General features: G+C 32.9%; 3 protein-coding genes and 1 long non-coding RNA gene across 4 annotated transcripts; 2 read left to right on the plus strand and 2 right to left on the minus strand.

The window, feature by feature from the left end:
- Positions 1-191: 191 nt before the first annotated feature.
- On the minus strand, positions 192-7,195 carry LOC129878124 (uncharacterized). The gene is made up of 3 exons (XR_008763760.1): positions 7,042-7,195; positions 817-1,032; positions 192-713 (listed from the first exon to the last, which is right to left on the minus strand). It is a non-coding gene; the product is annotated as an uncharacterized LOC129878124 (long non-coding RNA).
- Positions 7,196-10,871: 3,676 nt separating this feature from the next.
- LOC129878135 (DNA-directed RNA polymerases II, IV and V subunit 9A) lies at positions 10,872-15,278 on the minus strand. The gene is made up of 4 exons (XM_055953439.1): positions 15,052-15,278; positions 14,878-14,953; positions 11,948-12,106; positions 10,872-11,182 (listed from the first exon to the last, which is right to left on the minus strand). The coding sequence occupies exons 1-4, from the start codon at positions 15,078-15,080 to the stop codon at positions 11,102-11,104; spliced, it is 345 nt and encodes a 114-aa protein (XP_055809414.1). The 5' UTR covers positions 15,081-15,278; the 3' UTR covers positions 10,872-11,101.
- Positions 15,279-16,162: 884 nt separating this feature from the next.
- LOC129880942 (60S ribosomal protein L29-2-like) lies at positions 16,163-17,356 on the plus strand. The gene is made up of 3 exons (XM_055955220.1): positions 16,163-16,269; positions 16,376-16,503; positions 17,114-17,356. The coding sequence occupies exons 2-3, from the start codon at positions 16,402-16,404 to the stop codon at positions 17,192-17,194; spliced, it is 183 nt and encodes a 60-aa protein (XP_055811195.1). The 5' UTR covers positions 16,163-16,269; positions 16,376-16,401; the 3' UTR covers positions 17,195-17,356.
- Positions 17,357-21,228: 3,872 nt separating this feature from the next.
- LOC129878151 (late embryogenesis abundant protein 1-like) lies at positions 21,229-22,812 on the plus strand. The gene is made up of 3 exons (XM_055953440.1): positions 21,229-21,710; positions 22,118-22,252; positions 22,672-22,812. Exons 1-3 carry the CDS (start codon positions 21,663-21,665, stop codon positions 22,753-22,755), a joined length of 267 nt encoding a protein of 88 aa, XP_055809415.1. The 5' UTR covers positions 21,229-21,662; the 3' UTR covers positions 22,756-22,812.
- Positions 22,813-27,647: the final 4,835 nt, after the last annotated feature.

The following is a 27,647-nucleotide window of genomic DNA, read 5'->3' on the forward strand; positions in this document are numbered from 1 at the left end:
AAACTATTAAATTAAAGTAATGGAAATAGTTTTGGTAAGGATCGCTTTAATTTATTTTATGGGACTTTTCGACGTGAATTCTGATCAGTCAAACCACTAAAAAGGTTACCGAACATCAGGTGAAAAACAAAAAAAAATGTTGGATATAGCGAGTCGGAAACAACCTTTACCTCCCACATAGAGATAATGTTTGTATATACACATACACTTTATCCATACCTCATTTGTGGGATTACATTAATATTATGTTGTTGTATAAAGCAGACAATACCATCAAAATCTCCAAAACAATCTTATATAAAAACTAATACATGGATTTCACTAGTAGTATATGTTGGGAAGACTAATATCAAGCTTGCCTTTCAATACTATTCAAGATTTGAGCAAAAATGTTCCATTTTGATCAAGTTCCTAACAAATGCAAGTCATTAAATAGTTCAGAATCAAATGAAATTAACTTACTAGACTTTGATTTTGTTAGTCTTGATGATTGGGATTTTAATGTGGAAGAAGAAACAGAGAAGAAATCTTTTGAGATTACGGGATCATCAAAGCAGAAGATGAGATCTCCATCGATGAACCTAACTCAACTCCAAAAGTTAGCTAAAATAAAAAATGATTGCCCAAGCCTTATAATTAGCCCAGGTTCTTGTCTCGATCCGATGTGGGATTATTCTCATCAACAATCTCAATTGCCTTCAGCATTCAAGATCCTAAAAGATTATGACACAATAAGGTTCAAAAGATCAAAAACAGAAAAGAACATCATTACTAATAGTAGTGAATGTATCAATGCAAATGATGGATCTGAGTTACCTACAGACGAAATCCTTTGTTTGGGTGCTGAAAAGTTCATCCAATCGTTTGCCATATGTGATGATCGAGAAGCATACATGTTTAGCCATCCTGATGAAGACACTAGAAATGTTGCACTAGTCGAAAATCTTCTTGCTTCTGCTGAGAAAGTAGGCCAGAAACAGTTTGATCGCGCGATAAGGATTCTCAACGAGTGTGACAAGTTCTGTTCCAACACTGGAAATCCAGTTCAGAGATTAGTATACTACTTTTCTCAAGCACTTCATGACAGAATTGATAGGGAAATGGGAAGAGATTCATCGAAAGGAATAGAAACAAAACGATTTGTACAACATATCGAGCTATCGTTGATGAACTTAGACCACTCTATGATTGCAGCACATCAGAGCATACCTCTGTCTCAGGTGACACAATTTACTGGTGTTCAAGCCATTATAGATCATGTAGGAGAATCAAAAAAGGTTCATATAATCGATCTCGAGATTGGAAGTGGTATGCAATGGACAATCTTGATGCAGGCTCTTACAACACATCAATTTGAATCTGAATCATCATCAATCAAACATCTCAAGATAACTGCTTTATGTACCAAATTGAGGCATAAAATTGAGGAAACACGGGAACGATTGATGGACTTTGCAGAGTCCTTGAACTTGCCTTTTTCTTTCAACATTGTGATGGTTAAGGATATGATAGAGCTAAAGAAGGAAGATTTTGAGATAGAAGACGAGGAATCAATTGCTATCTTCGCGCAATACATCCTAATGAGGATGTTAGCGCGGCCAGACAAGCTTGACTCTTTGATGAGAGTGATCAAAGGTATAAATCCTCGAGCAATGATCGTTATAGAAGTAGAAGCAAACCATAATTCACCAGTATTAGTGGACCGGTTTGTGGAAGCCCTTTTTTTCTATGGTGCATTTTTTGACTCGTTAGAGGATTGTATGAAGAACGACGAACGAAACAGGACAGCTACAGAATTGGAACACTTGAACCAAGGAATAAGGAGCATTGTGGCAAGTGAGGGTGAAGAAAGGACCATTAGGCACGTAAAAGTAGACATATGGAGGGCGTTTTTCGCGCGATATGGTATGGAGGAAATGGAGCTAAGCATGTCATCATTGTAGCAGGCAAACTTGGTGCTCAAGAATTTTGCTTGTGGAAGTTCTTGCACACTGGAAATGAACAAAAATTGTCTACTAATTGGATGGAAAGGAACCCCTCTTAATTCACTTTCTGCTTGGAAATTCTTTTGACATGTAATATATAACATGCTTTATGAATGTGATTATCTTTATGCTCTCTAAAAGGATTTGAACATAAAACGTAAAAGCTATAACGGGATATAACAATAGAATACGGATATGTAAGTCAACTAATTTACTAACATGACTGAAATATACATGACATATACACTATCAACATATATGTTGTGTATAGGTATGTATAGTATATGTATAGTATATATGTATATTTAGTATAAAGTATATATAATGTCTATATTTTGTATATAATTTATAAATTAGATTATGTAGGAGTGCCTGTGGCAGACAAGATGAGGGAAGTGAGGATGAGATTGTTAGGAATTTGATTTTGACCTACAGTTAACTTATTTTTACTGCTTTAGTATTAAATTAGACTTAGTCAATTAGTTGTTAGCCATCTGTTCCTATTATTTAGGAGCTAGTTAGTGATTAAGGGAACTACAAGTCGTGGGTTTACCCTTTTTTTTATTCTAGGTCTTATAAATGTAACCTGCAGAAATCAATAAAAGCGTTCTTCTGCTGATATTCTTTTCACTTCTCTACTTTTTAATATCTTGTTCTTCTGAAATTTACCAACAAATTGGTATTAGAGCCTTTTTTTTTTCTTGCGGGATATGTGAGTATTTCTGTGAGTGAGTGTTTCAAGTGACTCAAGCACCACAACCAGAAACAGCAAAAGATCAAACATGGAAGAAAGTCCAAGTTTCTCGGCAATGGCACCTCCTGTCTTCAATGGTGAAAATTTTCACATGTGGGCAGTGAAGATGGAAGCTTATCTCGAAGCTTTAGATATTTGGGAGGCAATCGAGGAAGATTATGAAGTTCTTCCACACCCGGAAACCCAACAATGGCTCAAATCAAAAATCACAAGGACAGAAAAATCAAAAAATCTAAGGCAAAGGCATGTCTTTTTTCAGCAGTCTCTTCAACAATTTTCACTCGTATTATGTCTCTAAAATCAGCAAAAGACATATGGGATTGTCTCAAGGCAGAATATGAAGGAGATGACAAGGTGAACTAGAATTGGCTGATTGATCCAGGTAGCGACAGGCTCCAATCGAAAGGAACCGCGCGTACGCTAGAAAGACGTATAGGCAGAACCCATCTTCAATGGAATAAATTTTATTCACATTAAAGATGTGAACGCTTGCTAAAGCTAAAAACGGAACTTAGCTTCTCAAGTTGACCTTCTTTTGTAGATAGAATCTTCAATGAGCGGAGTAGATTGTTTTTAGGTCCAAGCGGTGAATCAGATCTTTGATTGTATCAAAGGTATGCAAGTGCTGAATCTCATTAGAGACTTTGAGTTATAGAAGATGAAAGAATCGAAAACCATCAAAGAATACTCTGACAGGCTTATGAACATAGCAAACAGAGTAAGATTACTTGGTTCTGAGTTTAAAGACTCATGTATTGTTGAAAAGATTATGGCTGCTGTACCTGAAAGATTTGAAGACACCATTACCACTTGGGAGAACACCAAGGATCTGTCAAAAATTACTTTGGTGGAATTATTGAATTCCTTGCAGGCTCAAGAACAAAGAAGGGTTATGAGAGAAGATGGAATTGGAGAGGGAGCATTGGCAGCCAGACATGAAGATAGTGGAAGATACAAAAAGAAAAACGATAAGAGGAACCAGCCAACACATGGAGAAGGAGCTTGCTACAACAACAAAAGCAAAGCAGGTAGCTTCAAAGGAAAGTATTCACCTTGTAAACATTGTGGAAAGAATGGACACGCGCCATATAAGTGTTGGAAATGGCCGGATGCTAAGTGCAGTAAGTGCAACCAACTCGGGCATGAAGCAATTATCTGCAAGAATAAATTGCAGCAGCATGACACAGACGCCCAGGTAGTAGATGAACTGGAAGAGGATCAACTCTTTGTGGCATCGTGTTTTGCAAGCAACGTTTCAACTAAGGCTTGGTTGATTGATAACGGATGCACAAACCATATGACTCATGACATAGAGATCTTTAAAGACTTGAAGCCTGCCTGAATTACAAAAGTCAGAATAGGTCATGGCGGTTATATTCCAGCAAAAGGAATGGGAACCATTACAATTGAAACACAATCAGGTACTAAACCAATTTCTGACGTTCTTTATGTACCACATTTAGACCAGAATTTGTTAAGTGTTGGTCAATTGTTAGAAAAAGGTTTCAAATTGTATTTAGAAGGTAACCATTGCTTGATCAAGGAAGCCTCAGGACATGACTTGTTTAAAGTTAAAATGAGAGGCAGAAGTTTCTCATTAAATCCAGTGGAGGAAGAACAAGTGATGTATTCGGCAAGAGAAAATGTTACTGAGTTTGGTCTATTTTGTGAGGAAGGTGGGATTGAACGTCAACTTACTGCTCCTTATACTCCAGAACAAAATGGAGTTAGTGAGAGAAGAAACAGATTTATTATGGAGATTAGGGCTTATTATCGGACGGATCGGGCGAATAATTTGACTTAACGGTTTGGCCTATCGGATATCGGTTTTTAAATTTACTAATCCGCTAGCCAATCTATAAGATACCGGTTGGTTTGGTAACGAATTAACAATTATTGGACAGTTATCGGGCGGTGTATCGGTTAACCTCTAATTTCTATGACACCTTTTTTTTATGAACGCACCTTATAAAAAAGATGACTTCTTTTCACTATTTTAAAAGTCGTGAGCCAGGGGTTTCTTTACGCCTTTACATCTTTTAAACTTTAGTGTTTTTTTGAGTTTTGTGACTTGCTCTCTATTCTTTTACGCAAAATATATAATTATATAGAAAAGTAAATAAGTTTTTCTGGCTTTATGGATATAGCCTTTAGGAGTTAGGACTAACAAATGAAAAATATATAATTACTGTTATATGTTATGATAAAATATTAAATAAGGCTAATATACCTAAAACAAAAGTGTAAGTATGGTAATTCTTAATGGATTAACGGTTTATCTGATAAGGAAATTGAATAATCCGTCCCACACCAATAAGCCAATAATTATGAAATTTTAATTCGTTCCCAACCGTTTATTCGATAACCCAATACTAATAAACCAATAAGCCAATTTTGCGGTTGACTTATCGGTTATGGTTCGATTTTGAACACCCCTAATGGAGATGGCAAGATGTATGTTGCACGAAAAAAAAATGCCAAAGATGTTTTGGGCAGAGGCAGCAAATACAACTGTGTTCCTACAAAATCGACTTTCCTTAAAAGCTGTGAAAGATCAAACTCCTTTTGAAGCATGGTATGGGTGTTACATCCCTATTTTTACAAATAAGGCGCAACGTCGTGGGACTCGTGAAAAAATCAATTTAATTTAATAGTTTAAAAAAATATTATTTTAAGGAGTCGTCACCTAATTTTAAGATAATTAGAAAATCAATTAATTATTTACAAAAATATCTACGAAACCAATAGATTTTAGGTAAGGGGTTCAAGTAATTCCGAAGGGAAGGTATTAGCATCATTCAGAATCCACAACTGTGGTTCCGACTGAGCTCATTTTTTAAATTGAGGAGGAGACAAAAATGATGCACAAGTATAAACATAAAATATACACAAAGACTAAAATAAAATAATAATATTAAAAACAACCTAATATTTATCTAAAGCCAATAATATACATAATAACAAATTAAAAATATTATTCGAATTTAATTCGAACAGCTTCTTCGGGAGGAAACTCTGGGTACCTTTAAAGACACTTAGTGAAAATATTAGTAATGGATAAATAATAATAACAAAAATAAAATCCGTCTTATAATATGAAAGGCCTTAGAAATCGACGGTAATTTCTTCATCGGTCAACTCATATGTATTTCCAAACACAAAATCACAAAACTAACACAAAATAAGAAAAATAATGAGTAAAAATTATAAATAGCAATTAAATTGCCAAAGACAACTTATTGGCACTATTGAGAATCAAAATAAAATAAAATAAAAAATAGAAACAAATAACTAAAGAAGGAGAAAGAGCAATTCATATGTAAATAAGAAATTTATAATGAGGTTTTGAAATAGTTCAAGCATCACTGGAATTTTTTTAAAAACAAGCAAATCAATTAAAAAATTTCAATAATAGTAACTAGTAAAACAATGGCATCGGAATGAATTTCTAGGCACAAAATCAACTTAGAACCAAGGTTCATAGGCGGATCAAAGTCGAAAGGCAAAGCTGTTGGTTAAAAATTAGTAACTAAAAAATGAGATAATAGCAAGCATTAAAAGGATGCCTAGAATCAATAATTTACTGCAATCTTATACAAAATGCATGAAACTAACAAATAATAAATAAAATAGAGCAATCAATAATTGAATCAAACAGAAACTAAAAGTGATAGAAAATGAAGAGAAATGAACAACTCTAAATAAAATAACTAAACAAAAGAGTCACATATTAGTCAAAAGACAAAAAACACCATTAAATCAACTAAAACTCTTAATCACAAACCCATATTCACAAAAAGTATCAAAATAAGTTCAAACAAAAGAACCAACTGTTAACACAATAGTCAAAAATTTTGCCAAAGTTTCAAGTTCTTCAACTAGATCTAAAAATAGTTAATAAATAGAAAGAAAAAGTAGAATAAAATGAAACTTTGGCAGGCCTCAAAAACCAATAGAGAGGTTTTTTCATTGACCATTGGGACCTGCAAATAGTTCAAAAAGGAAACAAATAAAATTGAGGTAAAAGAATAACATTACAGACGTCCAAATTAACTAAAAATGTCGAACAAAAATGACCCAAATAAAATAGTAAACAAAACTTAACGGAGAATCATGAATAATGACCGGAGAATATGAAAACACAGAAAACAATGGCCAGAGTTTGAACCCCTCCGGCCAGATCTAAAATGGAATGAAATATACATTGAAATGCAACAAAACATAGCAACAAGAATAGAAAAATCATAAAACAAAGTGAAGCAACATCTATGTCTAGTTAGATTTGAGAGTAAAAGCTCAAACCTCGCCGAAAATGAAGTGTGTTTGGCTGAAAAAAAAGAGGATTTTGGTGGATTTGGTGGTTGTTGATTGGTTTTGATGGAGAAATGTGAAGGAGAGGGATAGAGTAGTAAAGAAGAGTGAAAATGAGTGTTATTTATAGTGCGTGTGAGGGAGAAAGTGGGTAGGTGAAATTGTGTGAAAAAATTTGTGTATTTAGTGGAGTAGGTAAAATTGTGTGGAAGATCTTGTGTGATTAGTAGGGTATGTAAAATTATATGAAAAATTTTGTATGATTAGTGGGGTATGTAAAATTGTGTGGAAGATTTTGTGTGATTAGTGGGGTAGGTAAAATTGTGTGAAAATTTTGTGTGATTAGTGGGGTAGGTAAAATTGTGTGAAAATTTTGTGTGATTAGTGGGGTACGTAAAATTGTGCGAAAAATTTAATATTTATTTGTATTTTAATATATTCCTACACTGTGCTAAAAATACTAAAATGAATATGAAAAAATATAACAAATAACATGTAAAAATGCAAATTAGCAAACTGTGATAAAACATAGCTATAATTGAAATAAAATAAAATAATCTGATAAAAATCCTAATTCATTTTTTTTTTGAAATAAGGATAATTATCAATAAAATCAAGTTAAAATTGTAAAAAAAATCATTTTTGAACTATTTAACAAAGATAATACTTAAAAATATGAATTTTAAAAAATATAAAACCAAAATTTGATGTCAACAATGGGTACAAACCTCCGCTGCATTTTCTTAAAGTGTTTGGTTGTCTTTGTTTTACCTATGTTCCTCAGGTCAAACTAGATAAGCTAGACAAGAAGGCTGCCAGTTGCTAGGCTCGACATGATTAGATTGCTTCTAACTGTTTCTGCACAACGTGGCTGGAAAGTGCATCAGATGGATGTCAAATCAGCATTTCTTAATGACATTCTTGAAGAGGCAATTTCTGTTGAGCAATCTAAAGGGTTTGTTGTAGATGGAAAGGAAGATAAAGTCTACCGACTACATAAAGCTCTTTATGGCCTAAAGCAGGCATCAAGAGCTTGGTATAGTCGAATAGATGATTATTTGCTTGGCCTCGATTTTGAAAAAAGTCTTTCAGAATTCATATTGTATGTTTAACACAATAGTAGTGAGATTCTTGTTGTTTCTCTTTATGCGGATGTCCTTTTGATTACAGGGAGTAGTGAAACGCTAATTGATGGGTTCAAGCAAGATATGATACAAGCTTTTGAAATGTCTGATCTTGGTCTTATGACACATTTCCTTGGAATGGAGATTACACAAGGAAAATATGAGTTTTTCATTTGCCAGAAAAAGTACGCAAAGGAAATTCTCATGAAATTCAAAATGGAAAATTGCAAAGAAATTAGTACTCCCATGAACCAAAAAGAGAACTAAGTAAAGACGACGGAGCCGAAAAGGTGAAGGAGACATACTTCAAAATTTTTATTGGGTGTTTGATGTATCTTACAATAACTAGACCCAATATATTGTACGTTGTAAGTATTTTATCAAGGTTCATGCATTGTCCGAGTGAAATACATTTACAGGTAGCCAATAGAATTGTGCGTTACATCAAAGGAACCATCATCTATGGAGTCAAGTTTCAGAAAAGTCAACTTGTGAAGCTTTGTGGGTACTCTAGCAGTGATTGGGGTGGTTCTGAGGATGATGCAAAGAGTACTTCAGGGTACTGTTTCAGTCTTGGTTCTGGAATTTTCTCATAGAGTTGTAAGAAAGAAGATATTGTGGCTCAATCTACTGCTGAAGTTGAGTTTATGGAAGCTGCATCAGTAGTAAATCAAACTTTATGGATGAAGAAAATTTTGGTTGATCTGCATATGGAGCCGACTGGGAGCATCGAAGTGTTCGTGGACATTGAAGCAGCAATAGATATTTCTCACAATCCTCTGTTTCATAGAAGAACTAAGCACTTCAAAATCAAGTTTTTCTTCTTGAGAGAAGTGCAAAAGGATGGAAATATAACTCTTGTCTACTACAACAAGGAAGAACAATTGGCTGATATCTTCACTAAGCCTTTACCAGTCAGCAAGTTCGAGCGTGTCAGACAGAAAATTGGAGTTTGCAGTTTTCAAAGCAAGGAGGAGTGTTAAGAATTTGCTTTGACCTGCAGTTAACTTATTTTTACTGCTTTAGTATTAAATAAGACTTAATCAATTAGTTATTAGCCATCTATTCCAATTATTTAGGAGCTAGTTAGTGATTAAGGGAACTACAAGTCGTGGATTTACCCTTTTCTTTTTAATTCTAGATCTTATAAATGTAACCTGCAGAAATCAATGAAAGCGTTCTTCTATTGATATTCTTTTCACTTCTCTACTTTTTAATATCTTGTTCTTCTGAAATTTACCAACAGAGATGGTTTGGACATGTGTGAAGGAGGTACGTTGACGCCCCAGTGAGAAAGTGCGAGAGGGTGGTTGTAAGGGGGAATCAGAGGGGTAGAGGTAGGCCGAAGAAGTATTGGGAGAAGTGATTAAACAAGATTTGGCTCAACTCCATATTGCTGAGGACTTGACCCTAGATAGGAAGGAATTAAGGATACGTATTAGGGTAGAAGGTTAGTAGGAGGAGGGAATTAGTGGAGGATCAACATATTGTGTTGTGTATCGTGTCTCTATCATCATTCCTTTTGTTGTTAGTTGTTTCTTCATTGTAGACTTTCCTATTAATTGTTTGCTGTCTTTATTGTTTCTTATTCTGTTACTTCAGTTTGAGGCATTTGAGCCGATGCTCTTTCGAAAACAGTCTTTCTATCTCCTCGAGGTAGCGTACACTCTACCCTCTCCAGACCCGACTTAATAGGATTCCACTGAGTATGTTGTTGTTATAAAGTAGTTGACCAAAATATTTAGAACCGTCATTATCACTATACAGAACTTATTGATTTGTCAAGAAAGGAATATCCTTGAGCCCTAATAGACTAAAAAAAGGCAGGCCGGTGCACTAAAGCTCCCGCTATGTGCAGGGTCCGGGGAAGGACCCGACCACAAGGATCTATTGTACGCAACCTTACCTTGCATTTCTGCCAGAGGCTGTTTCCAAGGCTTGAACCCGTGACCTCCTAGTCATATGGCAACAACTTTACTAGTTACTCGAGCCCTAACAAACTAACTAGAAATATATAACCCATTATAAATATTATTTTAGTTATATGGTGTTTTCTTTTATATGAAGTTGATTCAAAAAAATAACACAGAAGATTAGAAAATGGATATACAATTTTTTTTTGTAAGACCATCTTTTTTCATTACAAATGTAACTAATTATGAGAGATCATTTTTCCACGCCTAATTTGATGAAAGAAGGAAAAAGAAAGTTGATGACATCCTAGTGGTTCACTTGTTATATAATTATAACTCATTACAAATATTCTTTAAATTATATGGTTTATTTCAAAACAATATCTTAGTATTAAGACGTAGGAAATTGATAACCTAAAAGAGAAAAGATCTTCATAGGACGTCTTCTCTTATTCAAATTGTCATTGATTATTTTATACCGTTCACCCCATCATAATTCACAAGTTAAATTTATTATCAAAATATAATCATGCTTTGAATTCTTCTTTTCTTTTGAGCAAAGAATATATTGGTAACAACCTCTCTACCTACAAAGGAAAAGGTAAAATCTATATACATTCTATCCTCTCCAACACAACAATTGAGTTATGTTCTTATGCTAGAAACATTAGTTGGTGTTTTTAAATTTTGAGGGTAGCCAGCCATAGGGGGGAAAGGGGAAGGGGATTACAAGGTAAGGAATCGAACCCTCACCAACCAGTTGAAAGTTAAGATAGTATAGCTATTAGGCAAAAGACACCACTCTTCATTTCTTTAAGCAAACACTAAGATAACAGAAACTTTGCGCGCATGCAAGTCTTCAGAATTTCACCTGTGTTCCAGTCCAACACATGACGGGATTCATTACATCGTACATGAACTACGTGATGAACAGTTAATGCGTTTTCCTTTTGTTCGGAATCAGTTTTTCAAATACATCAACAACCAACAGTACCCACCATAACTCATGTGATCTCAATCCCTCCACCTGTGGCCACAGTTCGGGTTGCAGCAAACGAAGAAGAGTGTCATACCTTCTTCTCCCCTTGCAGTTGCCTGCACATATATCAAATGTTTCAGAAAACTGTATAAATATAGTTCACCAGATAGATATTACATATGAGCAAGCAAATACAGGTTGTTATAGCAAAAATCTAAGCTCCATATCAAGATAGAGTCTTGATCTTCAGTCATAATTTGTCTTCCAAATAAAGAAGTCAGATGGAAGCTCCTAACAGATTAACTACCGAATGAGGTATGGGAGAAAATAATACACTGAAAGGATCATGTTATCTAGAGAAGCTAAAAGGTACCAAATTTCTAAACTAATGAGGTTCAAGATTTCTTCCGAAAACTTTTAGAAGGATTTACTGGACCAGAAAGGTTGTAGGGTGGTTATGTAGGGGAACCAGTATAAATTTTCCTAGTAGGTAAGGACAATTAAATTTCTCGACACACACATACATATAGACCAAGCTCCTCCAATTGCAGGTAAACTTATCTGTGGAAACAAGATTCTTTCCTACCATAATCGTAGTGTTTCCTTTTAGATATTCCAAAAGTGGACATCTCCAACAAGACACACCAGGATATAAGTCACAATTAATTGCCAATGTCACGGAAACTCCAAAACTATTTACTTTCACTATAGATCATATAAAAAATCTACATAAGATCAAAAGGCAGATATGAGAGATATGAAGCTTTATATTGCCCAGCCACTGAAACCAGAAACTCTGGCTTATTAGTAAATCAGGAAACCAGAAATACACAAGTATTTGCAGCTTAAATACAAAAGAAAGCTAGACAAAGGAAAATGACCTGGAAGAAAACTGCTTCTCCATGACCACATTGAGAACACCGAACAGATTTGGTACGAGGCAAAGTTGGATCTGCTGCTACATCCTGCAATACTTGTGTGCGTTCTGCAGCAGAATGGTGTATCTCATTTCTGTACACACAATTGTTTTCAGCAGGCTCCTGAAAAATATGATAATAAGTATTGAGATGGAACTCAAAGTTGACATCACATAGTGATAAAAGAAAAACTAACACTAAGAAAGTACTTATGTGTGCTAAAAGATAGCCTACAGTTTCTAGCTCTTAGCAATTTAATTTCTACAGCTAGAATCAGCAGCACAAATAAAGGAGGCAAATAAGACAGACAAAGCAAAAGGAGCAGTAGACAAGTCACCATTCCATTTTGAATTAGAATTGTATTTGTCAAAACATTGGTGATCTAAAAATCTTAATGTATACAAGCACTCGTTCTTGGAAAACGAAATTCAAGTTTCAATCAGACAAATTTCAGCACAGTAAATAAAGCAAAGGAGCAAAAGTATTACCAGATAAGCTCCAACCAAATGACTAACTATTAATAATTGGATAGGAAATTCTACTCGGACAAAAGATAGACAGACAAGCAAGGTAATCTTTTAACTTAATAAGCTTAAAGGAAATGAATGGAAATAAACAGGCAAAATTAAGGGATGAAACATATCACAAAGTTTTTCATTTATTGTTAACACTTATTACGATTCAAAGCAGCTTAAAAGATCTAGTAAATGATGGTAACTAGACTGCTATATTGAGCAATCATTATGCAGCACTAGGTGAGAATGAGAACCTTTGCGGACAAAAGCTTGGTAAATTAAGAAGCACAAAAGAAAACATGTTCCATATATTGGGTATATCCACATAGGCTATATTGCTTAGAATCTCTAAAAATGCCCCCTGGTGCATTGCGGATACTTCAAAGCTAGGGCATTTTTGGAGGATCCGACACGGATGCGGCGACATTTTTGAAGAGTCCAAGCAACATAGCAAATTGGTTCCCCTTTTTGAAGTAACAAAATCTGTGGCTGGTAAAATCAAGATTTATAACAATAATCGTGCTAAACTCATTTTGATAGCAGGACAGCTGCGAGCTATTTAAATACAATCTGAACACATGGACCTGATACATTTAATTGACAACATCCACCGTAAGAGTCAAGCTTCTCACTTGACTCCATCCTCAGCTTTACGGGACTTGAATGATCTGATCCCCATGCCCCCCTGCACCACACTCTCACTCTCTTCCCCCTCCATACACACACAAATATAAACATTACACGTGTATACATCTAGACATAGATGTAGCATTAGACTATGTTAAATGGATCTTCATTTTCCTTTTTTTGGTAAGCAAGAAACATTTTCCGAAGATGGATATCTTCACATTACTTGACTAACCACCTTGAACATGTGTAATATGTGCCTTGGTGCTTTATATGGTTTCATCAAATTAAACTACTACTATCCATACCAAATACTAATACACACCCATATCGATTGTATAAATGAGTCTGTGTAACAGAAGTATTTCTTTTTATATATGAAGGGAGTCCATGTAATATAAGTATTAGGTTCATCAGGTTAAAAATATACAATATAGTAGATAAGTGGTTTCTGCGTCAGCTTACAACTCGGTCATTCTACCGAGTACCTGCTACCTCCCACCAGCACATGTACCGGATAACTTTGCCCACCAAAGCTTACACAAATGAGAAAATATCACCAGTGATATTTGTCTCTACTGAAATTTGAACCTTGGTGTCTAAGCTTTACACCCACTTAATTGCGTACTTAGAGGAGAAGAAGACGATATCTTATTTGCTGTGCCCATCGAACAAGCAATCAGATGAAAAAGAGCAAGAAAATAAAAGAGAAGTGAAGAGAGCATAGAAAACTGCAGCTTGGCCTTGGTGATCAGATGATAGTTATGAGTTAATTCCTTTTCTCACTTTGCCCTTTATGCCAATTGAGCTCTTATTCCTGGGGAATACAGTGGACATACTATTGCTAAGCCAACTCAACTTGACAGAAATGAGGTCCATGGCCCCAGAAGGTCGGTTATAAAGACGACTTCAACAAAATAGCTCAACCATATTATTCAGGAAATCCAATTATGAAATAGGAAGTGCTTGGGGTGTTTGGATTGATACATGCATGGATAAGACCGACACCATAACAACAACAACAACAACATACCCAGTGAAATCCCACAAGTGGAGTCTGGAGAGGGTAGGATATACGCAGACCTTACCATTACCTCATGGAGATAGATAGGTTGTTTCCGAAAAACCCTCGGCTCAAAAGTCACAGTCCCAACACCGACACCATAAAAACAATAAATTTATTTCACACTTTTGACACAAGAAGTTCCTTAACAAGTAAAACAAATCTGTTGGTGTACACTTTATTTACTGGTTAATGCACTAGGAGATGTGAAACTTTGGAACTTAAATTTCAAACATCCAACAATTTTAACAACTTGGAGATTCCAGATTTGACTCCAATCTATAACACACACTTGTTGGACAAAATCACCTTTGACAACTTGTGATTGTGCGTTCGACAGGCTGATAAGTGGATTAGACCATGTAAGCCATCTATAGCAATAAAATAGAGAGAAAAAAATCTCCCCTAATCTACTAACAAAAGATTCAATCTTTTTAGAAAAAAATCCAGTAAGCTTCCTTGCAATTTCTACCAATGAGCCCCAATTCCAAAGGAAAACTCACCACATTTGGGTTTTCCTCCACTATACCCTAAACCCTATTTGTAGTACTATATACAAATTATACAAAATTCCCTCAGAAAAAACTAAGATATTTCTTTGCAAATACCCTATAGGATCCTGGAGGTAGCACAAGCTACCAGAATTAACCTTGTAAAAAGCAAAATAAATAAATAATAATGGGTCGAACCTGATGGTCGCAATTTCGGCAGGCATAAAGAAGGATCTTCTGCTCCTTGTCTTCCTTTGGATACAAAATGTTGTTACTACAATCAAAATTCGTGAAGAAATTGGTCACCATTTTAAAAAAAATTAACACTTAATAAATTAATGTAAGAAGAAATCAATGGAAAAATTAACAAACCATTCTCGGCAAAATTTCATAGTACTCATTTTCGAAGATTTTTTCTTTTAAATTTCGAAGCTTTTACAGAGAATTGAGCGATTTGTTCTAAGCTTTTGCTGTGGGGGTACTTGGAAGCTTTTGGGGTTTTAATGGAGGTTTTAGGAACCTGTTATTTTACTTTAATTATAGAGGAACCCATCGAGTGTGGAAAACTATACTAAAGCCCCAAATTTTGATTCTTCGAGACCAATTCAGGGTCTAAAGAGAATACTACGATACGTTAATGCACCTTATGTAGATAGAAATATTGTTTTTGATAGACAATCTACTTTAAAAAAAAGGTTTTGAAACAGAATTGCAAAGACTCCAAAAATAGCTAATTAAGACGTTGATGGGAATCTGTCATATTAGTACTCCACCAAGAACTGCCAAAGTATGTTCAAACCAAATAAAATTTCTTATTGAATAGATATTTGAGATTAAAGTTCATTCATACTTGAGTGTCAAATGGCGAATTAGATTAATTAAATAAGTCAAATTGTATTGCATTAATATGTGAAATATAATTCAAACCAATTTAAATAAAATTCGTGTAAAAAAATTAAATTAAATTAATATCAAAACATGACCTTCCCAAATTATTATTAATCAACTAAAGTAACACGGTGAAAGTTTGTTAGAGCTTGAGTGTTTGATTTGAAGAAAAAAAGCTTTTTGAAAAAAAAAAGCTAAAATTGATGTAAGTTTTTAATCTAAACTTTTAATACTTACGAATTAAAAATGTTATTTCCCCAATCTTAGAAGTGGACTTGAGCTACTTTTATCACTTAAATATTTTAATATAAAAAATAAATTTGAAATTAAGTGTGTTGCTGAAAAAACTTGAGAACACAACAATAATAAATATTGTTTATATAAATTACTCAATTTAACACATTATCGATAGCTCTAATTTTGTAGTTAGATTTGATAGTTCAAATTTCACACCTAAGTATCTAAAGTTTAAAATGGGATTGGCATGTCAAGTTTTATTAGGGGGTGAAACAAGTGGCTATTTCCCCAATTTTTCCAAAATTGATAGGATTGGGCTCTTGTCATTTAAAGCCCAAAAGGCCTAATCAGAGCCAAGAAAATCAAGGTCTTCCATTTTTACCCAGGCCTTATATAAACCTAACTTCTAAAACCCTAAAAGCCATTCTTGTTCATCACTACTGAAAACCCTAACGACGGCGGCAGGTCTTTCAATTTCTTTCTTTCTCCTTTTCGTGCATTTCTTTAACTGAAATTGTGATTTGGGTGCTAAATTCTGTTGCATTTTTGCTATTTTCATATCTATCTGCAGTTTGATTGTGAGATCGAAGACCAAAAATGGCCAAGTCGAAGAATCATACCGCACACAATCAGTCGTACAAGGCTCACAGGAATGGAATCAAGAAACCGAAGAGTCACCGTCACAGCTCCACCAAAGGGGTATGTTAAAAGAAACCATAAATTTTTATTTACTGATTTTGCTTATCCTGAATTTCCCCCCGTCGATCTCAATTTGTTTAAAGCTTTAGCTATCGGTTATCTACGGGTAAATTGAGAAAATGAGTTAAATCTTGTTCTATTATTAGCATTTAGCTTCCGTTTGGCAGTAGATTTAGAAGTTGAAAATTGAAAATTTGAGTTGTTGAAGTATTGATTTTGGGTTTTGAAGTTGTGCTTGAACATGCATTTTATTTGGAACAAAATTGAACTTTTTTGGGTGGAAGCCCCAAAACCCAAAATTTAGATTGTGCCATTTTTTGGAACTTGAAAATATTTGAAAATCGGATCAAATTTCGTCTTCAAACATATATTGGAAGATAAGTTTTCAAAAACTATTATCTATAGCTAGCTTAGATGATGGAAAACTATGTCTCAGTACTGTTAAGTTGTGTGACATTCATGTAAAAATAGTGAAAAATACATTCTTAGATGTTGACGTTTCCCGTAGCTTGGATGTTTGTAAGGAAGCAAACATTTTGGGCTTATTATGTATGGATATGTAAGCTTGTCTTTTTGTATTCTAAGTTTGTTATTATATGTTTAAATGCAGATGGATCCCAAGTTCTTGAGGAACCAGAGGTATGCTAGGAAGCACAACAAGAAGAATGGTGAATCTGCTGCGGAAGAATAGACTAATCTAGAGTAATATGGGCTTTCTGGATTTCTATTTATTTGCTGTTACTGTTATCCAAATTTTTGGTTTTTAATTTTGTTTGTTATGCTAATATAGTGGCACTTATTTGAACTAGTATTTCATAATATCATCAAGTATGGAAACCAATTTTACTGTTTACTCATTGGCTCTTTGCAATTCATTTTGTTATTAATACTCTCCATGTCCTAATTTACTGTTCAGTCTGTTTATCCATATTTGGATAAGTTTTGCTTAGTTATGCCACAGCGATGGAACAGTCTAATTTGCTAAAACCAAGGAAAAAAATAGTTGGGTATATTTTGGATGAAGGCGGAGATGTGTGTTAATAGTGGTGTCTCTGCGTGAATGAGAGAATTGCTGTCTCTACTGCAAAATTTTGTGCATGTGATTATTTATGGAGTCTCTGTGAGACCAGGTGTGCTTGTCGCCGATGTTGTGAATGAATAAAGAGTTCTTGCTGCAGACTTTTGCCTGTGTAAATTTGAATTACTCTGGAAGAATAGTGAACTCCCAGAGTGGTTAATTTTGTGAATTTGTGTGTATAGCTTTTGTTCTCTCTTATTTGGGGCTGATGTTTTTGAACCGAGGGTCTTTCGAAAACCCCCTTTGTATCCCTATGAAATAGTGGTAAAGGTCTGCATACATTCTATTCTATCCAGACTCCATTTGCGGGATTTTAGTGGGTATGTTGTTGTGTAGAGCTTTTGCCTATTGAATTCCAGTCTCAGGTGCATTTGTATGTGCAGTTTATAGTGTGAATATTATTAGCAGCATGAATCATGAATGAGGTCAGCAGCATGCACACCAAAGATATGGAACTCCCAAGAATCTCCCCATTGTCTGCTCTGTGTATCAACTATATAGGTCAAAGAAGCAGTAAACAAGTTAGGATATCTCAATCCAAAACACAATTTTGAATATGACAGATTATTGACGAAAGGGTCCACAAGTCTGTTCATATACATGTTAAATATAAGAATATTACGCTAAACATATGAACACAGGAATCTCAAGCATTTTGGTTCTGATGTTTGAAATGCAATTGATTGATCACAGTATTAGCCAACTTATGAAATGAGAACGCAATAGCGTGCAATATTTTTCCAGTTCCTTTGCTTTAGTTGTTGTGTTATATGTTGTCGCTACTTGCTCTCTTCTTAATTGTTTTCGACATAACTTCTTCTCTACTGTATTTGTATTATATACTTGATTTTTGATATGGTTAAAAGGAAAGGGAGCAACAGAAGTAGGAAACAAAATAATAAATTTTCCATCTACATAGAGAATCCATAGGATGCTGGCAGATTACATAACTTCATGAAATTAAAGAAAGACTAAGTAAAAGCAGTTTGCTACCATAGTTCACCCCATCCAACCATGGAAAGAATGATTTGTGAAGTATTTAATATCCTTCAATTATTAACCAACACCTAGAGACAACATAGAAGCAAAAACATGAAGGCAAGCTCGCAAAAGAAGTCGTAAATGTTGCAGAATAAGGATAGGAAGAAGCATACTATTCCTTGTTGGCCATGTGATACTTGCACAGCACAGACTTAACAAAACTACAATAAAATTCTTACCTTTTCAAATGAAAAAAAAAGGCTGTTTTCCCAGTTAAATGACTTGAGTTCACATTGAATCCTCCCCACCCGCAAAGGAGAAACTTTATTCCAATATGTCTACTCAGAATCACAAGCAACAGCAATAATATCCAAAGTGGTTCAGTTTTCACCTGTGTCAACCCAACCATGCTGATTTCAGGATGAGTAAAACAAGCCTCAAATGGTTAAGCAAGTGGTCTTTTCCAGACGCTTGTTCAACAACTATTTCATAAGAAAAGGTCATACTAAGTTGTATATAGATTAGTAAATTAGTTCCATTCGCACCAGATATTCCCTGAGCACTGGCTGCATGAGCAAGAATCATTTTAACATTTGAATCACCAATGCAATAAAGGTGAGGTACCTAGTAGTAAAAGTATTATAAGAACAACATTAACTGCCAGGTGAAAGCGTATCGACAATAGACTAGTTCCAACTGACCAATTGGAATAAAACCTCCTTGCGCCAACACATTAATCTGCAAAAGTTGACAATTAAAATGCACAAAATCCTGCTATGGATGTAAACTATTGTATATGTTTTTATGCGAAAGACATACATTCTCCAGGCCTAGAGCATGCGTGAAGGGAGCTCTACCAGTAGCAATTAGAGCTGCATCAACCTATAAAATGAAAACAGTGGCCACTCATCTGATTTTTTTTCACAAACCTGCAAATTAATATAAAGATCACAATTCCGTCTTAGGTTGAGGCCACGGAGCTCAATTGAATGAGCTTCGTTGGAAGAATTAAATTGTGCAGATAGGGTAAAAGCAAACTTCTGGACTTAAGGGAAGATTCTGTTGGGCTGAAAGTGTTGAACCGTGTGGCCATCTCATCAAAAAGTTTAACCTCTTAGCGAGAGCATACTTATATTAACTTAGTTATATTCTCAACAAATTTTAATCAATCCAAAGAAACTCTTAACACGGTGTGTGATATTGTCCATCTTAGGTCAATCCCGTACAGTTTTCCCAAGAAGGTTGAGCCATTAATAGTATTACTACTATACCTTGTATATTTGTAGTTTCTGTTTTCTTTTCAACAATCACACCCAACAGACTCTAGCATGGTGTTAAAAGGGATTCAAAAGTTAGTTACTTTAGATCACAAGTTCAAATCGACTTCCAGTTTTTTCTTTTCTGAATTTTCTCATATGAATCATTAATACTAGAAGAGTCGTGATGTTTACTGCTGCAGAGAGTTAGAAAACAGCGGTCTGTACAAGGATTATGTGACTAAAACAGTGGCTTCATTTGTTATTCAAGCTTTACAATTAGTAGTCTTAGACTAAACATATATATTTGTAGTTTTCTCCATTTTCGCCTTTTTTCATTCATATTGTGAGATATTTCATAGACGCAATGAACAAAGTACACCAAAGTATATGTTGCAGATTAAAGGTTCATCTTTATTGGATGTGCAATGGAAATGAAGCAAAATTTTTATTAAAAACGCAAAATACGTCTATAAATTCGAAATCAACAAGAATATATAGAAACACAACTTGTCTTAACGCTACTAAATAATAAAATAACATGTTAAAGCTATACTAACCTAATTTTGATTGTTAAAGACAATCAAAAGACTCTAAAACTTAAGAGGTCTGTACAGGGATTATGTGACTAAAATTTCAAACAAAATGGAGCTTTGACACCAGCTAGAGCAAGAACAGATGCTGGAATTCCCCACAAGGAGTCACCACATATTAGACCAAAAGCCACTGCAGGTCCAAAATCTTTTGCTTTCTGCTTGTTATACATTTGCCAACTGAATAGGATCAATGAGCCTAGACACATGTCTGTATGACGTAGTAAAAGGCTGCTTCAACTTGCCAAATTTCTCAATAAAAGCTGTCCAGGATCTAATCCCAATAATCCAGCTGCGACATTGAGAGAAGGGATAACACCAGTAGTGAGATTGAGTTTGCAAACAATGAAGTTGAATACGACGCCATTTCCCTCAACGTAATTTGATTATGCCACGGGGGAACATATTTTTCCTTGAATGCATTCTCTCTTGATCATTAACCTCATCTCCAGTACTTCTCACCATTATTAATTGAACAAACAAACGGACAAAGTGAAAATTTGAAAAGTAATGAAAAAGTTTGGTGAGTATAATTATATGTGGGGTGTTACGTCTATTTATTGTAGAAATACCGTTTTCTGATTTGACATGGAATGGGAATAACAATAATTATCCTCATTACAAATACCGTTTCCTAATTTGACATGGAATGGGAAAAATAATTAAACCTTTTTTATATTCATAATTTTTTTATGAATATATATTAATAGTTTCCAAGTTTGGCACGGATTAAGATTTACTGTAGTCTATATTATGATTTACTATACCTCTATCATATATATGACGATTTCTATTATTTTTTATTTGCTAACTAAACACTAAAAGTTTAGTAAGAAACTCACTTTTTTTTTTCAAAAAAATATTTTCCGTAAACAACAGTTTCCCTCCTACAAAACATACCCTAAATGTAATAGCATATGTAAGTAACTAGTGGTTGAAGTATATTAATACACACCACAAGTGACTTATAAATAACAGAAATAATTTTTTTTAATGATTTATCAAAAACAGTAAAAAATAATAATTAAAAAGTGCATGGATAAAAATACTTTGTGGAAGGCTAAAAATGTTATATCCATATGAAGGAGGATAAAAAGCAGCAAATCATGCTTTATCAATCAACTAAACTTAGAACTTCTCTATTTATAGATCTCCTACTTATAATATATTAGAAACCAAGTTTGAAAAAAAACAAACAATTTTTTTCCTAAATAATTACCATATACTTTCTTAAAGATCAAAACATTTAAGATGGCAAGTGCTCAATTCAATGCTGGTGAATCTCATGGCCAAGCTCAGGTAAATCAAAATTGTACTCCCTATTTTTTTATAATTGGAAAATTTTCGAGGATCAATGGTACACGATTTAAAACTCAATAAATAAATACCTTTCTCCACTTGAATATCAAACTTCTTGTTTGTAACAAAGATTGAATATGTGATGTACCCGTCTAAATGAGAAATCACATACTGCACTTTTACCATTAAATCCAACGACGGATCCACAATGTAACATGTGGGTTCATGTTATGAACCCAATAACTTTGGTCTTGACTTTATATGTATATATGCATCAAAAAATCCTTCAAAATATCCAAAGATATTTGACTTTTGATCCCAAATATTATTATATATTTATTTGAGGTTATTGTAGAATATATAATTACAAATTCTGAATTCGCCTGAATTTTAATTTATGATATTAGGCCAAAACTGAGCAGTGGATAGATTCAGCCCAAAGTGTGGCAAATTCTGCAATTGACAAGGCTGAAAATGCTACCCAAAGAGCAAGTGAGTCAGTTCAACAAAACAATGACCACAATGCTGGATTTCTTCAGCAGGTAATCTATCTTATGCAAGATTACGAGGTCCAGTCGATTTGAACCTGAAAGAATCAAATAAAATAAGATATTAAATGGGTAATTGATAATTTTTTCTATAAGACTTTAGATGTGTTTCTATGTTGTATCCCAAAAATTAATTATAAATAACCATCCATAAAAGATAGAATTAGTCACCTGAAAAATAAGTACATTTCCTGGTTATATACTTTTACTATCAGATTACCTAAAATATAATTACAAACAATCGTTAATAAAAATATGATTTATAACATGAAAAAATAAGGTAGACTGCCTGTGGTACGACATATTAGAATTATTATAAGAAATATATATTGTCAATGTATATAAGTTAAATTTATTTTCAAATATTTGATTCTCATAATATATATTTCTTATTTTTATTTTTTGTGGGACAGAAAGGAGAGCAAATGATACATATGGCTCAAGGTGCAATTGATGGTGTGAAGAACACTCTTGGAATAGGATCAGACAAGAAGTAAATTATAAAGAGGAATTAAACATAAGTTTTAATTACCTTTTAATATACAGATTCATAATATTATAAAAGTTTCCTGTGCCTATATTGGACACAAGTGATAATAATTATAATTATAATAATAATAATAATAATAATAATAATAATAATAATAATAATAATAATAATAATAATAATAAAATAATAATAATAATAGTAGCTTATGATGTAGTTTTTTTGTTTTAAGATCTCTGACAAATAGCATTTTTGACTATATATGATGCTTGGAGAGAGATGTGATTTTTAAAATTCTCATGTAATAAAGATGTTATGAGAAAGTTTATTTGGTTTAGAATTTCAATTTTTTCCTATCTCTTGTTCATTACTATAACATTTGAAAACTTTTTTCATTTTTTTTTCAGTGTATATAAACACAAGTGTATTTTTATTTTAAAAATAGAGGTGTTCTACTTCTAGAAACACACAAAAAATGAAAATGCATATACTACAGCATGAACACACAATCTAAACCATCAATTAGGGCTGATAAATGGACGAGTTAGATTGGATTTTGTCAAGTTACAAATAATATATATATATATATATATATATATATATATATATATATATATATATAAATAAATAAAGTGATAAAGCCGCATATATTTATATTTTCAGCCCTTTAAAATTTTTCACAAAGTTCATTTTGACATCTTTATTTAACCATGTATCTATTGAACACCTCTAAAGGAAAGAAAATCTATTTATAGATGGAATCAAATATGCAGTATTTACAGACAAAAGTATTCGATTATTGGGGAAAAATAAATAAACTTTTAATGTCGAATCAGGATCAACTAGGACAGAAATAAAGCATTGGGTCGAACTCTTCTTTGATGTTAAGGTAATAGCTATGAATAGTCATCGACTTCCGAGAAAGAGTAGAAGAATGAGACTTATTATGGGACATACAATACATTACAGACGTATGATCATTACGCTTCAACCCGATTATTCTATTCCACCTCTTATAAAGAAAAGAACTTAAATCAAAATAGTCATTCCGAATTTGAATCACTAAAACAACTTTCACCGACATAGCATAATGTGTAATACACATGAAAGTTGTAGTGATGACATCCCTCCCACCCGGCCCTCTTCTAAAAAAAATTAAAAAATAATTTGATTTTCAATCGAATTTTTGACGATTTTTAGTAGTGTAATCATAGGAGTGACACTAGACTACTTCATAAAAGTGAAATTTTAAATTAAATTCGTTCAAATTTGACATCGTAACACTAATTTCTTTTGTATATATTAGTAATCTTAAGGGCAAGAAGAAATGCCAAAAAAAAAAAAAAAAGCAGCAACAGAACACTTAGAAAAATTAACATAAACAACTTTCATTCATATGTATGGATACATATTATTATACTCTTATAAACTCCATTCATATTTTTTTTTTCTTACTACTAACTCCAATCATGCAATTTCTTTACTTGATCAAGGCTAGGACCCATATAAAAGCCATCTCCTTGTATTTTCCAGAAACAATAGTCATTAGGATCCTCATTTTGTGCGCAATTAACACTCAATTCATAAGTATAAACATCAAACACTGCTTGTTTGTTACCCCACCAAAAATGACAAAAGAAAAGGGTATGCCTAAAAACATGATGAGGCCGGAAATAAAAATGAAAATCATCGCCCACTTTTGGATGATGATATCCAAGTTCATTGTCTTTTGATGCACAATGAAACGTTAAGGGTATATCATTATTTGGAAGAGCATCAATAATATGAACCTCAACGTAAACATCATGCCAAGCTAGGACGACTTGATAAGTATTGATTATATACCAGGAAATTATGAGTAAAATGAAGAAGCTTTTGGTCATGATGCAATTGGAACTTATAATTGTTTTTTTTTCTTCAATTGTAGCAAATTCTCTTCTCTTTAGCTAGTTTTTATAGCTGAATTTGTAAATATTAGGTGACATAAAAGGGAATTATTTTATTAAATGGCATTTTGACTTTTTTAAGATTGAGATAAGGCCATAACATAATGTTTTTGAAAGAAGTAGATTCAAGATGGACTGATATTTTCATGTATGGATATGTATTAATATACTCTTACAAACTCCATTCATATCTTTTTTTCTTACATCTAACTCCAATCATGCAATTTCTTTAATTCACCAAGGTTAGGACCCATATAAAAGCCATCTCCTTGTACTTTCCAAAAACAATATGAAGTAGGACTCTCACCCCATGAGCAGTTAGGAGTCAAGTCATAAGTATAAACATCAAACGCCGCTTGTTTGTTACCCCACCAAAAATGACAAAAGAAAAGGGTATGTGAGAAGAAAAATTTAGGGAGGAAACGAAAATAAAAATCGTCGCCCACTTTAGGATGATGATAACCAAGATCGTCATCTTTTGATGCACAATGAAATATTAAAGGTATATCATTATTTGGAAGATCATCAATAATATGAACCTCGGTATGAATATCCTTATAAGCTAGAATGCCTTGATAAGTATTGGTTATATACCAGGAAATTATGAGTAAAATGAAGAAGCTTTTGGTCATGATGCAATTGGAACTTATAATTGTTTTTTTTTTCAATTGTAGCAAATTCTCTTCTCTTTAGCTAGTTTTTATAGCTGAATTTGTAAATATTAGGTGACATAAAAGGGAATTATTTTATTAAATGGCATTTTGACTTTTTTAAGATTGAGATAAGGCCATAACATAATGTTTTTGAAAGAAGTAGATTCAAGATGGACTGATATTTTCATGTATTAACAATTGTCCATATATATCTTGATATTTTTTTTGGTTAAATGAGAAGCATAAAGTTTGGTCAAATTAGGAATGTTAATTATTTGTTTAAGTGTAATACTAATTTCTTGGTACATGACCATTGACCAGTAAAGATTAATGGTCAACTAGTATTAAATAATATCTACATTTTATTTTGATTGTGATTTTAGGCGTGCAAGTTTATTCTTATTGACTTGTCCTATTATGTTTTTACAAGAGACTAGGAGGATTTGACTATATATGTCATTAAATATATATTTATATCTTATTAATAGTATCCATTATTTAAGTCATGTAAAGCCGCAGATATTTACAATTTTGGCCCCTTGAAGTTGCCCATAAGGTTCATTTGACACCTTTAATAGTATTTATTATTTTGAATTTGAACCACTTAAATATCTTCCATTGACATAGCATAATGAGTATAATACACATGAAATTGACACTTTTTTATAGTGTAATCATATGAGTGACATTTAGATGTATCTCATAAAAATAAAATATTAAATTTGATATCGTAACATTAACCTTTTTTGTGGATATTAGCACTCTTGAGGGCAAGAAGAATTGCAAATAAATAAATAATAATAATAATAATAAGCGAGAAAACACTTGGAAAAATTAACAGAAACAACATTTATTCATATGGATATATATTAATATACTCTTACAAACTCCATTCATATCTTTTTTTTCTTACAACTAACTCCAATCATGTAATTTCTTTAATTGACCAAGGTTAGGACCCATATAAAAGCCATCTCCTTGTACTTTCCAAAAACAATATGAAATAGGATTCTCATCCCATGAGCAGTTAGGAGTCAAGTCATAAGTATAAACATCAAACGCCGCTTGTTTGTCACTCCACCAAAAATGACAAAAGAAAAGGGTATGTGCGAAGAAAACTTTAGGGAGGAAACTAAAATGAAAATCGTCGCCCACTTTAGGATGATGATAACCAAGATCGTCATCTTTTGATGCACAATGAAATATTAAAGGTATATCATTATTCGGAAGAGCATCAATAATATGAACCTCGGTATGAATATCCTTATAAGCTGGGATGCCTTGATAAGCATTGATATTATACAAGGAAATGATGATGAGTAAAATGAAAAAGCTATTGGTCATGATGGATATAATTGAAACTTATAATTATTGATTTCTTGCAATTGTAGCAAAATTCTCTTCTTTAGCTAGTTTTTATATAGCTCAATTGTAAAAATTAGGTGACTTACAAGGGACAAATTTATTAAATGGTTTTTGACTTTTTAAAATTGAGATATGATCGTAATATAATGTTTTGAAAAAATTAGATTCAATATTATTTCATATTTACTTGCATTATCAATTGTTCATATCTTAACATTATTTTCAACGGAAAAGGATAAAAAAAATGCTTTTAAATTATGTAAAATAATAAAAATATTTTTCGTTTATAGTTTGGTCCAAAAATGCCCCTATTATTACTAAATGGGTCAAAAATATCATTATCCAAATAAATATATTATTTCTTTTCTTTTTAACCTATATCTTATTCCTGATAAAAACATGAATTTTAAAGAACCCTATTCTTGTTTTGTTTTTCTTTTAAAATCACTTTAACTAATAAAAATAGAGGAAATATTTTTTTTCTTCTTAATCTCATTTTATCAATTAAAATAAAATAACTTATGTACCCGTTCAACATATAATATATGCCATATATATAATATCATAGTAAATCCGTTATTAATTTTCATTTAGATAACGATAAAAATAATTATAATAAAATGAGAAATATTTTTATTTTTATTTTTATTTTTATTTTTTTAAAATTAAAGTAGGATAAACATTTGCTAATAAGTAAATATTATTATAAAAAAATGTGTTAAAAATAAAATAAATAATATATTTATTTGAAAAAAGACATTTTTGACCCATTAAGTAACAATAAGGATATTTTGAGCCAAAATATTAACGGCAAGAACATTTTTGAATCAAACTATAAGCGAAGAACATTTTCTAAATATGTCACCACCGTCCTCCACCTTCTTTGCCATTTTCCAAAAAAAAAAGATTTTTGGTCAATTTTTGCCACGGTCAATTTT

The sequence above is a fragment of the Solanum dulcamara genome, chromosome 2 (genome assembly GCF_947179165.1).
Source record: "Solanum dulcamara chromosome 2, daSolDulc1.2, whole genome shotgun sequence".
Lineage (NCBI taxonomy): Eukaryota > Viridiplantae > Streptophyta > Magnoliopsida > Solanales > Solanaceae > Solanum > Solanum dulcamara.

Coding starts and splice junctions, on each gene's coding strand:
- LOC129878135 (XM_055953439.1), bottom strand. CDS start 15,080: ATGAGTACTATGAAATTTTGCCGAGAATG. Junction 14,954..15,051: donor ATGAAATTTTGCCGAGAATG/GTTTGTTAATTT, acceptor TTTTGATTGTAG/TAACAACATTTTGTATCCAA. Junction 12,107..14,877: donor GCCGAAATTGCGACCATCAG/GTTCGACCCATT, acceptor CATATTTTTCAG/GAGCCTGCTGAAAACAATTG.
- LOC129880942 (XM_055955220.1), top strand. CDS start 16,402: ATGGCCAAGTCGAAGAATCATACCGCACACAATCAGTCGTACAAGGCT. Junction 16,504..17,113: donor GTCACAGCTCCACCAAAGGG/GTATGTTAAAAG, acceptor GTTTAAATGCAG/ATGGATCCCAAGTTCTTGAG.
- LOC129878151 (XM_055953440.1), top strand. CDS start 21,663: ATGGCAAGTGCTCAATTCAATGCTGGTGAATCTCATGGCCAAGCTCAG. Junction 21,711..22,117: donor AATCTCATGGCCAAGCTCAG/GTAAATCAAAAT, acceptor TTATGATATTAG/GCCAAAACTGAGCAGTGGAT. Junction 22,253..22,671: donor ATGCTGGATTTCTTCAGCAG/GTAATCTATCTT, acceptor TTTGTGGGACAG/AAAGGAGAGCAAATGATACA.